Source organism: Miscanthus floridulus, chromosome 7 (genome assembly GCF_019320115.1).
Source record: "Miscanthus floridulus cultivar M001 chromosome 7, ASM1932011v1, whole genome shotgun sequence".
Lineage (NCBI taxonomy): Eukaryota > Viridiplantae > Streptophyta > Magnoliopsida > Poales > Poaceae > Miscanthus > Miscanthus floridulus.
In genome coordinates, this window is record NC_089586.1 from 75,228,747 (window position 1) to 75,241,990 (window position 13,244).

Below are 13,244 nucleotides of genomic sequence, written 5' to 3' on the forward strand. Positions count from 1 at the left end.
ATGTGACAGGTTTTCTACTCCCTAGCACACTAGTATTAGGCCAGTGCACCACCTCCAGTTGTGACATTGTCTTCTGCTTCAACATAGGCCGAGCTGCAATTTTCTTACAAATAAATAAATCAATGTAAATAAAGAATGATCTGTTTCAAATTTTAACTTCCTTCAGAAAAAAAAAACTTATCAAGAAAAACATGTCGAAAACTTTTAGCTGGCAACAACCAATGCCATGTTTCAAATGGAAGTATTAGGGCCTATTCCTCCTGTAGCGCTTGTTCGGTTAGCTCTAATCCGAGGGGCTTGGAAGAAGATTGAGAGGATTTTTATCCCCTACAAATTAAATTGAGAGAATTCCTTATTTGACACTGGGAAAATGAGTCGTTCCTTTCTTGGCTCTGAAATTTTTTTCGTTCCTTATTTGACACTCACTTCAACTTTCATCCCTAATTTGACACTACCGTCAAATCCGTTAGCTAACGGTGTTAACTGGCTGTTAAAAAGACGTTTTTGCCCCTGGACAAAAAAGCGGGGAAGCAAATTTGAGAGGAAAAAAAACCTGCGCCCGCCTCTGATGCATGCGCCCAGCTGCAAAAAAAAAGGCGCAGGTTTTTTTTCCTCTCAAATTTGCTTCGCCGCTTTTTTTTCTAGGGGCAAAAACGTCTTTTTAACAGCTAGTTAACACCGTTAGCTAATAGATTTGACGGTAGTGTCAAATTAGGGATGAAAGTTGAAGTGAGTGTCAAATAGGGAATGAAGAAAATTTCAGGACCAAGAAAGGAACGACTCATTTTCTCAGTGTCAAATAAGGAATTCTCTCAATTAGATTCCTCCTCAATCGAAGATTGACCGAACATGCCTTTATAAATTCCTAAATACTCCTTGAGAGAAGTACACGCAATTGCATAGACAAACAAGTGGGGTACATAAGACAAACAATGATGGCGTTGTTTAACACAACTTATTTCTCAACCCTTGAACATACTAAATAAAGTTGTGTCAAGTAGAGTAGGATTTTATCAATAAGAAGAATCCAATAATGAGTGAATTGAATAATCAAAAAAATGTTTTTTATAAGTTTTTCACAAAAAAAGACTATATACACAATAACAAGTTGTGTCCAATAGGGAAATAGGTCAATATTTTTTCTTCCCTTTGAATCAAAGTTTAAACGTAAAAGTTCACCACATGCACACACACTCATCTCGATGAACACAAGCATGCAATTCTACCGCTATAAACACGTCAAAATGAAATTGATAAAGTCACTACATCTTGCTATCGTCAAGTACATTGCCTTCCACAAAAGGAAGCGTCGTTAAAACTTATGGCGTGGCTAGCGCCCTAATGTCCGGACGCTACATTTGCCCACTGCTGATATGCATGCTGCCTGCCTGTTGCTGCTACGCGGCTAGCATCGGACGCAACATCCACCATCCCATCCAGCTCTAACTCCGCGTTAATTGAACTGTTAATAATTAATCGAGCAGCTAAGCTTCTCCCGTGACCGAGGGGGAAGAGCGAAGCGGCAAGGAGGCAGGAGGCTGGCAGCATGATGCGGAGAGGCATGCGCGGCCACCGGCGTAGCCACGTAGGCCGTAGGATGAGTCTCCTAGCAATAAAAAATGGGGGGGGGGGGGGGGGCAGAGATCGCGCTTGTAACCATAAAGTCATCGATTAGAACTGAAATAAAACAAAATATTTACTGCAACACGAATTATGTTTTTGTGCAACAAATTAAAACCTCAACTGCAACAATATAAGATTTTGCAACATTTGGGATGCAATAATGCTAGTTAGTCTCCTGCAACTGTAGAAAAATTCCTTGCGCAATAAGCCACCTTCAAGTCAAAAGTTAAGTTTAATATTCACGAAGAGCATGTGCAACATACCACTCAAATAAATAAATAAAATATTGGTGCAACAAACAGAAAAGAACTCTTGTAACATCTCACAATGAAACAAATGTTGCACGGATAAAAATGATGCAACATCTAAAAACAATAGTTGCAACATCACAATATCGCAGCCGCAACATCACCAAATAGCAAATGTCACACATCATAGTACAAACATGAAAAAAATCAAAACTGCAACATCACAAATGACCAATCGACATTGAAAACCTCACATTGCAACATAAAAAATCTGTAGATGTACCGGTGGAAAGGGCGTGAGAAGCATGTCATTCTTGAAGATGCGATACACAAGGGAATCTCCATGAGTCGGGAATTCAGCTTCGCAGGAGATGCATTGCTGTCCGCCAGGGGAGAAGAAGGCTAAGAAGCTGATGTGGTGCCGACTGCTAAGCTATGGTGGCTCTCACAATGCAATGACGGGAGGGCCAGGTTGTCGATTCATGGGGCTTCTAGTGGCGGTGAGGCTGGGGGCGTGTGTTGTTGAAGCTCTTGAGCTGATTTTGTCGACCTCCACTAGCCATAGCCAATCGATGACGGATTACACGAGGAAGGTGTGGACATCATGGTGCAAAGCTCCAAGCTAGGATGAGAATAGGAAAAGTAGAAGAAAGAAGAAGCGCAGTCATGTGGATGAGGAGCCACGTCACTAACAAAAGGAACAGGTGCGGACACGGGGCCTCCTGTAGAACTGTCTGACGATTTGCGCTAGCAACCACAACATTACTATAAAACTTAGAATAAACCCAAAAAAAACATAACCACCCAAGTCGATCACTTGAACCAAATCTACGGGTATCTAACTAGCTTGTAGGATCGATTAAATTCTAAGAGAGTAGTAATAAAAAACTTTTAAAGTGTTTTTTTGAATCTCGACGTAAAGAAAATGAGGTAAAAGGGAGTACAAACTAACCAAGATTAAACTAATCTCTTTTTGTAATCTTATATAATATATGGTCGTGAAAAATCATGAATCCCATATCCCATAGAGTCGCACATGGCTCGGTCGTCTTCTCAGATCGTACATGGGTTTGGTAGGACAACGTTACAGGAGCAGAGCCGCACATGGTCAGGTCTTCACAGATCTTAGTGTCAATGCTCCTTGAGATCCATGTCCCAAATCTCCATGACAAAGAGGATATATACCTGCACACGGACAAAGTAAAACAAAACATTCATACAGCAGTAGTTGCAGCGGATGGCCAGATCTTGATCCGGTTTATTTGATTAATCCATTAATTTTCCGTTGTCATCAGAAATGTGCGTCATCGTGCAGTCCACGTTGCGTCCATGATCAGGTCAGCCCCCTGGTTAATTAATTTATCTGATCAATCGAAAGAAACGGATGGCCTGCAGTCCTGATAAAGCTTGATCCAGTTGCGATGAGGAAGCAGCTTCAGAGGCGGATCAGCAGCAGCAACAACAATTTAACAAACTGCGGCGCTCAGTTTTCAAAACCCTAGCCAATTCATCTATATGCTTGGAAAACTTAAATTTTGGATCCCTAATCCGAGTATAAGCTACTTCGTACCTTCATATGCTTCCTGTTTGTTTATAGTTTCTCTCCATTTTAAAATGTAAGAACATCCTACTTTGATTATTAATTAGTATTTCCTCCATTTCAAAATATAAGATATTTTTAGCTTTTCTAGATATGTCGCATTTGCTATATACTTAGATATATAATGTCTAGATACATAGCAAAAACAATGTATCTAGAAAAATCAAAATGTCTTATAATTTAAAAAAGAGTATAGGTGTGTATGTATGCCTGCTTGGTGCTTGCTAGCACATAAGATGCAACAATAGATTCATTGGTAATACTTTTAAGTTGGTAAATATTTTGTCCAAGAAATTCATGGTCAATTACACTCAAATCCTAATTCACGAATATTCTCAATCAGACTTTCAAGGCATAAGATCCCTGGCACACTATCTAGCACCACCTCTAATTGTGAAAGTATGTTCTATTTCAGTGAATTGCCAGTGCTCCTGACATTTTCTATCCAATAAAGTAGGACGCAAAGCAAGCAACAGCGTCATATTTCAATTTTGTAAAAAAAACAAAAAAAACTATGTCAACCTTAAATCAGCCACATGTAACCAGCTAAACCACCAAAGCAACGTTTTGAATGGGCAAACAGGGATTCAAATCCTTAATGAGTTCATAACTACTCATTGAGCAATCTCGTTGAAAAAACGGTACACAATTCTTCAGATTTAAGCTTTTAATAGCATGCTGTAGTTAAGGAATGATAACTTAAAACAGCAGCAAGTCTACGAAGCATCAGCAAACCCAGCAAGTAATATGACTGTAGAAAACTAGTAAGATACAAGTGTGATAATGGCTGCTTCAAAATCTCAACACAGCCTCTGTAACAAGGGCATACAACTAATGTTCATGATCAGGCATGGCATCCAAAACTATTAGCATACAGTTTCTCCAAATCTTAACACAAAGAAATACTAAGTAGCAACATTAGTTTCTCCAAACCTTATAACAGATTGAAATAAGTAGCAACTTGGAAGATGGAAGCTATACGTATCTCCAACATTAATCGCGTGAGTGAATATACTAATAGAGAAACCGCAATTTCATTACCTTTACTACCTAAATCATAACAGTGAAGTAAATGTCTAGCAGCAGAAAGAATAAAATCAAACACCATAAGAAAACGTTCAACATAAATTATTCTTCAGAATAAAAAATGCTTAGAACTGTAGAAGCACTCCTACAATTAGCAACCTCTGTAACATCTTAATGGATGAAATATTCAATGAGTCACACATATGAAGAATTGTATAAATTAACATTTACAAGTAACCATGACAACATCACAGGTTAGACCATTGGAAGAAACCATAGCATGCTTCCAAATATTAGGTTGAATGTCTGAATAAAAGAAGAATATATATTTATATACAGCAGGATTCATCAATCTATGAGAAGTACAAAACGCAGCAAAACATAGTAACAAGAGGCTGTCACATGCTATGGTTATTTCCTCCTTTAATTTGCACTTTAGGGTTTAGAAATTGATGCTGGAGACAAACAAGATGATGTGTTGACTTAACAAAACCAGTGGCACTAAGTACCAGTTTCTTTTATCTTATGATTTATGGCTATTCAAAATTTCATACAAGGGTTTGACGTGCTACCTTCCTTTGCTACTTCAGAATAACTATCAGAATGCTAATTCCAGTTCAAAAGGAAATGGCAGAAAAGTTGCAAAGCCGTGGATAATTTTGTACTAAATTACCAATATCAGGCATCAAAGATGTCAGTGCTAAAAATGCCACCAAATGAAGATGTCACACTAAATCAGGATAGATTGTGGAGTACTTGACACATTGCAATAATCAGTAAAGTTTGAATCATATGGCAGAAAGTAGACAGAAAAATCTTAATGTTGCTTAGGTACATTTAGTTAGCAATAGGCTTCATAAATTCAACCATGGAAGATAAGAAAGGTAACGACTAAATAGAGAACTAGTCTACTAGAGTGCACAAACTCCACATATCAGTGATTCATGTCCCGCAAGAACCTAGCACAAAAAATGAAATGGCATAGTACAAAAGCGAGACTATTTCCATTAGATTTGAGCTCCTATCTTGTTTAAACCCATAAAAACAAAGCTTGCAATCTCTAGCTGTCACATAACAATAAAGATTGGTGAACAAAAAGGAAAGAGAGAGCAAGAGAGTGGAAACTAGAACAACCATATCCCCCATATCACAAAATGCTGACCCTGTTGATAGCCAAAGCAAGTATGCAATTGCCAAACCACCAACTCTCATCTGAACTTTCAGGAAATTGTGGATATTTTGGCCTTCATATCTAAGTTCTCCACATCATTAATCGGTCTGGTTGTCTGATCCCTGGTTCTCTTGATCTTGGGGCTTTCCAGCCCCTTGTGTGAGAAACCATATAGCCGAAGCACCTGGTTGTCAGCAAAATTAAACGCTCGCTCCATGCTCCTGAGGCAGCGCTCCGCTGGGTAATCCCCATAGCTCCCACATGGCTTGCACCCAACAAAGTGAGTCACAAAAGGCCACCGCTCGTCACCGTGGCCTGGGTGGTGATTCTCCATCATCTCCTCATACTTGTCCACCAGCCCAGCCCAGAAGCCATGCAAGTAGTACGAATTCTCAATGAACACCTTGTCCATCCACTTGTCCTTTTGCGAGAGCAAGAGGTAAATCAGTGCGGACTGGTCGTCGGCCTCGAATGCTGGCCGGCCCTTGAGGTTCGCCGTGAGTACCTTGCCGGCCTGGTCGCGGATGAACCCCTTGGGGCCCATGGGTGCCCATGCGTCCAAGAGGTCAAGCGACCACTGGCAATTCCTGAAGAGGAAGCTGCCGGTGTTGAGAGCAATCCAGGAGTGCTTCTCGAAGAGGAGGTCCTGGTAGCCGTGAATGATGAGGTTGTGGCCATCGTAGCGCGCCAGGGGCAGCTCGAACGCCATATCGGTGAAGAGCGCGTCGCTGTCCATCCACCAGATCCACTCGACCTCCGGGTGGGAGAGCATGAGGCGGCGGAGCAGCGGCAATTTGGCCCAGTATCCGGCGAGCTCGTTGTCAAGGTGCGCGAGGTTGTGGACAATCTCGATGCCATGGAGACGGCAGTAATCGATCTTGTTCTTGGTAGTCTTGAGCAGGTAGTGGTCGCCGAGCGGGTTGTCGCAGGGCCCAGGCTGCGAGCCGGTGACGAGCATAATCCTGGGCTTGCCCTCGGCAAAGGTGGCCGGGAAGCCCGGGTTCTGTGCTAGCCACCGTCGCCGCTGCGTGTCCCAGTCGGAGATCTTGGGGCCGAGCGCGTATTTGCCGACGGCGGCCGCGTACGCCGCGGCGGCCTCGGTGGCGCTGAGCGCGGTGGCGTTGAACCCGGAGGAGGCGCTGAAGTCGCCCTCGTCGTCGGGGTCGGGCCCGGAGTCGGAGCGGATCTCGCGGAGGATGCGGTCGATGTCCTCGACGGCCTTGGCGTCCGCGAGCGCGTCGGCGTCGGAGGGCTGCGAGGGGAGGGAGAGGTTGAGGCCGATGGTGCCCCGCAGGACGAGGATGGTGACGAGGCCGCAGAGCACGGTAATCTTGAGGTTGTTGAAAGTGCGGTGGATCTTGCGCGACCGGCTGTGGTGGTGGAGCGGCGACGCGCCCCGCGGCCGCGGCGCCGTCATCGGCAGCCCTCCCCCGCCGCCGCCTCCTCCTCCTCCTCCTCCCCCCTTGCTGTTGTACCCCATCCCCTCCTGCCCCATCCCCGCCACGGGGAACGGAATCCTCGGATTTTTATTGCTCGCTCTGGGTACCCCGCCCGGCGCCGCGGATTGGGGTCTGGGACTGCTGACTGGGGGGCGCGCGACTCGCGTCACATGGGCGGGGAGAGCAGCACCGCGCGGCGCGCTGGAGCTGGAGTGCGCGACCCGCGGCGACGGCGAGTGGGAATGGGAATTGAGATGGGATCGGAGGATGCGATGGTGTGGGTGTGGGTGGGGTCGGGGATGGGGGAAGGAGGAGGAAGCGGGTGTTTGTGTGAGCGGTGAGCCCCTCTTCTTTCTTTATGGGCTTCGTCTCTCTTCTAGGACAGTGAGCTGTCGGCCGTTGACCCAGGTTTTGTTCCGCAGCTTCCGCCGGCCGGCTGCCCGGCCGGAGTTGTACGGGTGCGGTGGAGAAGTGGTGCGGACGTGAGGTGCGGTGACGTTTGCCGTGCGGGCGTCGCGTTTGCCACCCTGCCTGCCTGCGGTGGTTGGAGCCTTGGAGGCCTGGACCGTGCGTGCGTGCTCGCACGTCTTCCGGGCCGGCAAGCCGGACGGCCATCTCGTTCTCGGCCGCCAGGCCCAGCGTCTAACCTTGCCAGTATTCTTTATTCCAATAGTACACTACTACTATTTCTCAAAAAAAAATACACTACTAGTACTTGGAATTTTAACTCATGGTCATGGTGATTTCAACTCTCCACTGTTGATTCTTGGGATACGGGACCGAGATAAATGTGAGACGGCGTGCTTTCCTAAGTCCAGCGACCTCCTCCTCGTCGCCCTCGTCGGAGACTCGACGGCTTTCACCGCACGAATAGTTTAATTTTGATTATTAATTACTCGTGGTAGTGGTACTACTGTCCACGTGGACGAGATTAACCCATGACAACAATTATTATAGAAAAAGAAAAGGTCAATAGCCTCTTCTCGGTTAAATTTTTGTGTTTGAGGCTCAGTTGAAATTTCGTGTTCCTCTTTGGCAGTTTATAAAACTCATGCTACTGTCCACGTGGACGAGATTAAGCCATGACAACAATTATAGAAAAGAAAAGGTCAATAGCCTCTTGGTTAAAATTTTGTGTTTGAGGCTCAGTTGAAATTTCGTCTCATTTTGGCAGTTTCTATGTTATATGTGGAATGATTCTATCATATAAATTAATTTTGTTCCATGTACGATGTGACATCATATATTTTAGTACACTGGGATAGGTCTGAGCGTCATGTACAATTCTTCTGACCCCCTAGGACGCCGCTAAGGCGTGTTATATTAAATTTTTTCTCTACATTAATACAAAGACGCGCAAACCTTTTGCGTGATCGAGAAAAAAATTATTTTGTTCCTATAAAATTTTGATTATCTCTCTTAATAGTATTGTGCCAGGTAAGCATATTTTGCTAAATTAATATCTTATTTGCTTATGAAACTCTTATAAAATATCATAAACTGGCCTTATTAGTAACTTTTTAAGGATGGATGGATCTTGCCTCTTCTCCCTCACTTCGGCTTTCTTTTCTTTTACTTCTTACTTTGTCTCCTTCCTCTCCCTGGTAGAGTAGGAATATCAACGATTGGATGAGTTATAGGTAGAGTAAATATTCACTCGTGACACGTAGTCTAACAAATAAAATTATGTACTTACGCTTATGAATAAAATTTTACATCAGCGTCTGTGTTTGTATGTTGGATTGCCTTAAGAGTAGTAGAGTCTCTTGAATTCTTGACACCATTGAATAAAGCCACTCATGGGATCCCATACCTATGAGTATGGTTGAATCTCGACAACAGATGATGGTCTCTCTTCTCACCCTAGCTTCGTTATCGGCATAGCCAGTGATGGCGCAATTCATCGACATCATCCTATTTGCTGCTTCTCCCTCCTTAGCCAACTACTTTAGACTTAGCTCCCTCTCCCTATCTCCTCCTTGCTATCTCGAATAGCTTAATGCTACCTCCAACATTGAGGCAAACTCATTGGCCTTCAATGCTATCAACGCCACCAGTACCACCCAACAGTCGTCCTCCACCACCACGGTAGGATGCCTTCCCATTCGCTACCACATGACCTACCTAGTGATCCTTCGAAGCTCCATGACAATTGTCAAGCCTCATACCCTAAAATCCTCCATTCCTTAAATTCAAATTTGTAGAATATGTTTTTGTGATCCATGGATAAACACAAATTTCAAGCACTGACTTTTTTGGTAGGACCAATAGTATTGGTTTCGTAAAAGTTACCACTAGTCCAAAAAAGAACATAAATCTTATTTCTGGAGGAGTAAAATGATTTCAAATTTAATCAAATATATATATAAATTAATAATTATTATGATATTTAATATCACTAGATTAATTAATTATGAAATATATTTTCATAATAGACTTATTTAAAGATACAAATATTGATAATAATTTTATAAGAGCCAGAAATCTCTTATATATTCTGTTGTATCGATAGAAATATATTTTTCGGTGAAAAAAGCATCCTCCAAGAGCTTCTTCAATTAGTTCTCCAAATATTGCCATCCTTTATTAGTGGTTTATCGTTAGCTAAAGATGGCGAGTGGTCTGTTTGTCCAAAGTACGCACAAGATATGGAGAAACATTAGAGGGTGAAAAGATATATAGAGCGATTTTTATTCAAATGACTCTTCAAACGAGGATTTATAGAGCGAGTTTAAGAATAGAGCGATTTTTATTCAAATAACTCTTCAAACGAGGATTTAAAGAGCGAGTTTAAGAAAAAAGTTGGAGATACTCTAAACCTTGTCAAATTTAGAATTGTTTCACTTCTCGAGAAGCTTAATTTCTGTCTTTTTAGGTTAAAGGGAGCAATGGTTTAGCTACTCATACACACTAGTAGTATGTGAGTTAACTTACTCCCGTAAACGTTAATAAAAAAAGATCAAATCTAGAAAAAAAAATAGACAGTTTTTTGTTAAGAGAAGAAGTACCCGCACGTTCCACCTAGGTTGAATTGGACTCGCTTCTTATAAACGTCAATTGCGCACACCAAGGTTCTTTTAGACTATGGAACAAGTGGATTGCTCTAAGAGTTTTACTCCAGTAAATCTTGTATGAAACTGTATTGGATTTACAAGAGTACAAGACCGGCCTCCAATTACAGTATTCACTCCACGTGTCAGTGGCTCGGTGCCAAGAGTATACTCCTTGAGCTCTAGTAGTGCTAGAGTTTTACATGTAAAACATGATGGACAGGTTCATCATACAAAGTGAAGCATTGTTCAACACTCAGCAGCCACCGGGAAGCCTTGCTGGTCTGTCTCCTGCAAGCTCTACCGTCTTATCATTTCCGTTCTGTTTCGCAGCAGCACAAAGCAAACTCCAGGCCGATGCGCCAGATTCAGAAGGAACAACACTGTCAATGAAATGCTCTGCCTCCTTGAACATCCCCGCACGACTCAAGACTTCAATCATGTGGGAATAATGCTCCTCCGAGGGCTGTATCTTGTAAACCTCCGTCATGGCCGCAAAAAACCTGAATGCTTCATTTACTAGGCCAGTTCTCGCGCAGGCCTTCAGCACAGATAAAAATACCTCCGGTGTCGGACGGCACTTCTCCTTCTGCATCTGTGAAAACAGGCGAATGGCAGTCTCTGGGCAGCCATTCTCGATGTTTGCTGCCACTATTGAGGTCCAGGAAGATGCATCCTTGTCAGGCATATAGTTGAAGGCATCGAACGCATGTCTAAGGCTACCACAACTGGAGTACATGTCGATGAGGTAGTTGTTGGTACAAGCTGTGGAAGCAAGGCCACGCTTGGTCATGTAGGCATGTGCTTGCAGCCCTTCCTCAAGAAGTCCCAGCTTCCCACACGAACTCAAGATGAGACGTGCAGTATGGTAGTCAAGGTTCACGCCACAACATTGGATAACATGAAAGAGATTAACTATTCCAACATGATGGTCAACCTGAGAAAATGATTCAACCAATGTGTCCCAAGAAATATCATGGTTTGATAGTGCTAAGCACAGTTTCAGAGCCTGGTGGTACCGACCTTGTCTTAGGTAAAAGGTAATCAAACTTTTCAGGACAGAGGTGTTGGTTCCATAGCCATTTCGAATCAAGTTGCTGTGGATCTCCATACCACTTACAGCATCTCCAAGAGCCATGCATGCCGTAAGTATAGCGGTGTAGGTGAATTCGTTAGGTTGCACATGCTCTGACTGCATCCTCCTAAACAAATGCACTGCTCTTCCGTACTGGCCATTCAGACAGTTTCCTGAGATAGCAGCAGACCACGCAGCTGTACCTGGATTCTTGGTTCTTGAAAACAGAAGATTTGATTCCTCCAGAGCACCGCATTTAGCATACATGTCGACCAACGAACTAGTAACAAAAGAATCTGGATTCATATTAGACTTTAATATGCAAGCATGCAACATCCTCCCTGCTACCAGATCTAGACCAGAAGCACATGACTTCAGACTGCTTGCCACGATAAATTGATCCAGCTTGCCCTGGACTGTCAGATAATATTTTAACATTCTCAAAGGAAACACCCGGTACCTCTTACGAAGACTAGCCCAACTGACATACATATCAATGAGAGCACTCATAACGTGCTTGTCAGAGTCCAAACCGGCTCTGATGAGGTAGCCATGTATTTCCATACCATGACCAAAAGCACCAGTTCTGGTAACAACATGAAGAATGCTGCCCAGCGTAAACTCATCGCATTCTGCGAATTCAAACATCATAGCACGAAAATGAGCTGAGGCTTCTTCATGGCACAAGTTTTCTGCATAACACTGGATTATGGTGTTCCAAGAAACCAAATCTTTGCCATTCATCTCATCGAACACGTTTCGCATCATCTGCAGTTCACCAGACCGTCCGTAGAATCCGATCAGACAATTATCCAGGAACTCCTTGCCAACCAACCCCATCTTGATCATGCAGCAGTGTAGCTGATGGCCCAATCCCACATGGCCCAAACTCGAAGCTGCCCTGAGTGCCACCGACAGTGTAAAAGCATCGCACGCGACGCCATCACAGACCATTTCCATGAACAGCATCAGTGCTTCGGCGTCACATCCGTTCTCGGTGTATGCACTGAGCATGGATGTCCAGGAAACCAGGTCCGGAGATGCGATACTGCCGAAGACTTTCTCGGCGCAACGGAGGGACTGGCAGCTCGAGTACATGGTGACGAGGCCGTTGGCCACGAAGAGGTCTACCCCAACGTACCCGAGCTTGGCGACGGCGCCATGGAGCTGCCTGCCGAATCGAAGGCTCCCGACGGCGGCGCAGGCGCGCAACGCGACAGAGAAGACGAAGGCGTCGGGTCTGACGAGAAGGCCGAGCATGCAGAGGAGCAGCTCGAGTGCCTCGGAGGCTGGACCGTGGGTGGCGTACCCGGACATGAGGGTGGTCCAGGCGACGAGGGACCTCCCTCGATCCGGCATTGCGTCGAACACCTCCCGCGCGGGCCGCATCCGGCCGGCGCGGGCGTGGGCGCGGAGCAGCGAGATCTGCGCCGCGGTGGCGGTAGTGGTGGAGGAGTTTGGGACGGACGTATTGGGACTGTGGCTTCCCCTGTGTGGGGACGCGGGGGTGATGACGCTGCTCGTAAAGCTGGAAGAGCGCGGCAGCAAGCGATGAGGAGGAGGAAGCGCCATTGGAGGCTGCGATGGGAATCGCTGCGCTCGGAGACGAGGATTTGAATGGAGTGGACAGGAGGACGACGGGGATAAGGTTTAAGTGGGCTTTCCACTCCTGGGCCTTAAGATGTAGGCCATCTATTTCTGGGCTTCCAGCCCATATCTACCAAGGCCCATGTATTGAAGCAGATCTTTCCTTCCGCCTTCGATGCCGCGCCGTTCTGCCCTCGTCGGAAGCAGCCTCAGCAAGTTTGGACGTGTTTGGTTGTTTTTTCAAAGCTTGTCTTGTCTCAGTGGCAGACAAAGGACCTTGCCAGTCTAGGAAAGCCAAATTAGCTCTCTTATAGGTAGCAATTACAAACCTCAATGATAACTTGTTTGATACTAGAACATAACACTCAGCTTGCTATTCTAGTCTAGCAAGGCAGTATAATGCCTCGTAAACAAACCAAGCATGC

At 44.7% G+C, this 13,244-nt stretch overlaps 2 protein-coding genes across 2 annotated transcripts; both read right to left on the reverse strand.

Moving 5' to 3' along the window:
- Positions 1-5,479: 5,479 nt before the first annotated feature.
- On the reverse strand, positions 5,480-7,569 carry LOC136463471 (probable glycosyltransferase 2). Its single transcript, XM_066462468.1, has one exon. It carries the CDS (start codon positions 7,161-7,163, stop codon positions 5,718-5,720), a length of 1,446 nt encoding a protein of 481 aa, XP_066318565.1. The 5' UTR covers positions 7,164-7,569; the 3' UTR covers positions 5,480-5,717.
- Positions 7,570-10,239: 2,670 nt separating this feature from the next.
- Positions 10,240-12,804, reverse strand: LOC136463472 (pentatricopeptide repeat-containing protein At3g53360, mitochondrial-like). The gene has a single exon (XM_066462469.1). The coding sequence runs from the start codon at positions 12,802-12,804 to the stop codon at positions 10,414-10,416; it is 2,391 nt and encodes a 796-aa protein (XP_066318566.1). The 3' UTR covers positions 10,240-10,413.
- Positions 12,805-13,244: the final 440 nt, after the last annotated feature.

Excerpts from the sequence above, each read along its gene's own strand:
- LOC136463471 (XM_066462468.1), bottom strand. The coding sequence starts at position 7,163 with ATGGGGCAGGAGGGGATGGGGTACAACAGCAAGGGGGGAGGAGGAGGA.
- LOC136463472 (XM_066462469.1), bottom strand. The coding sequence starts at position 12,804 with ATGGCGCTTCCTCCTCCTCATCGCTTGCTGCCGCGCTCTTCCAGCTTT.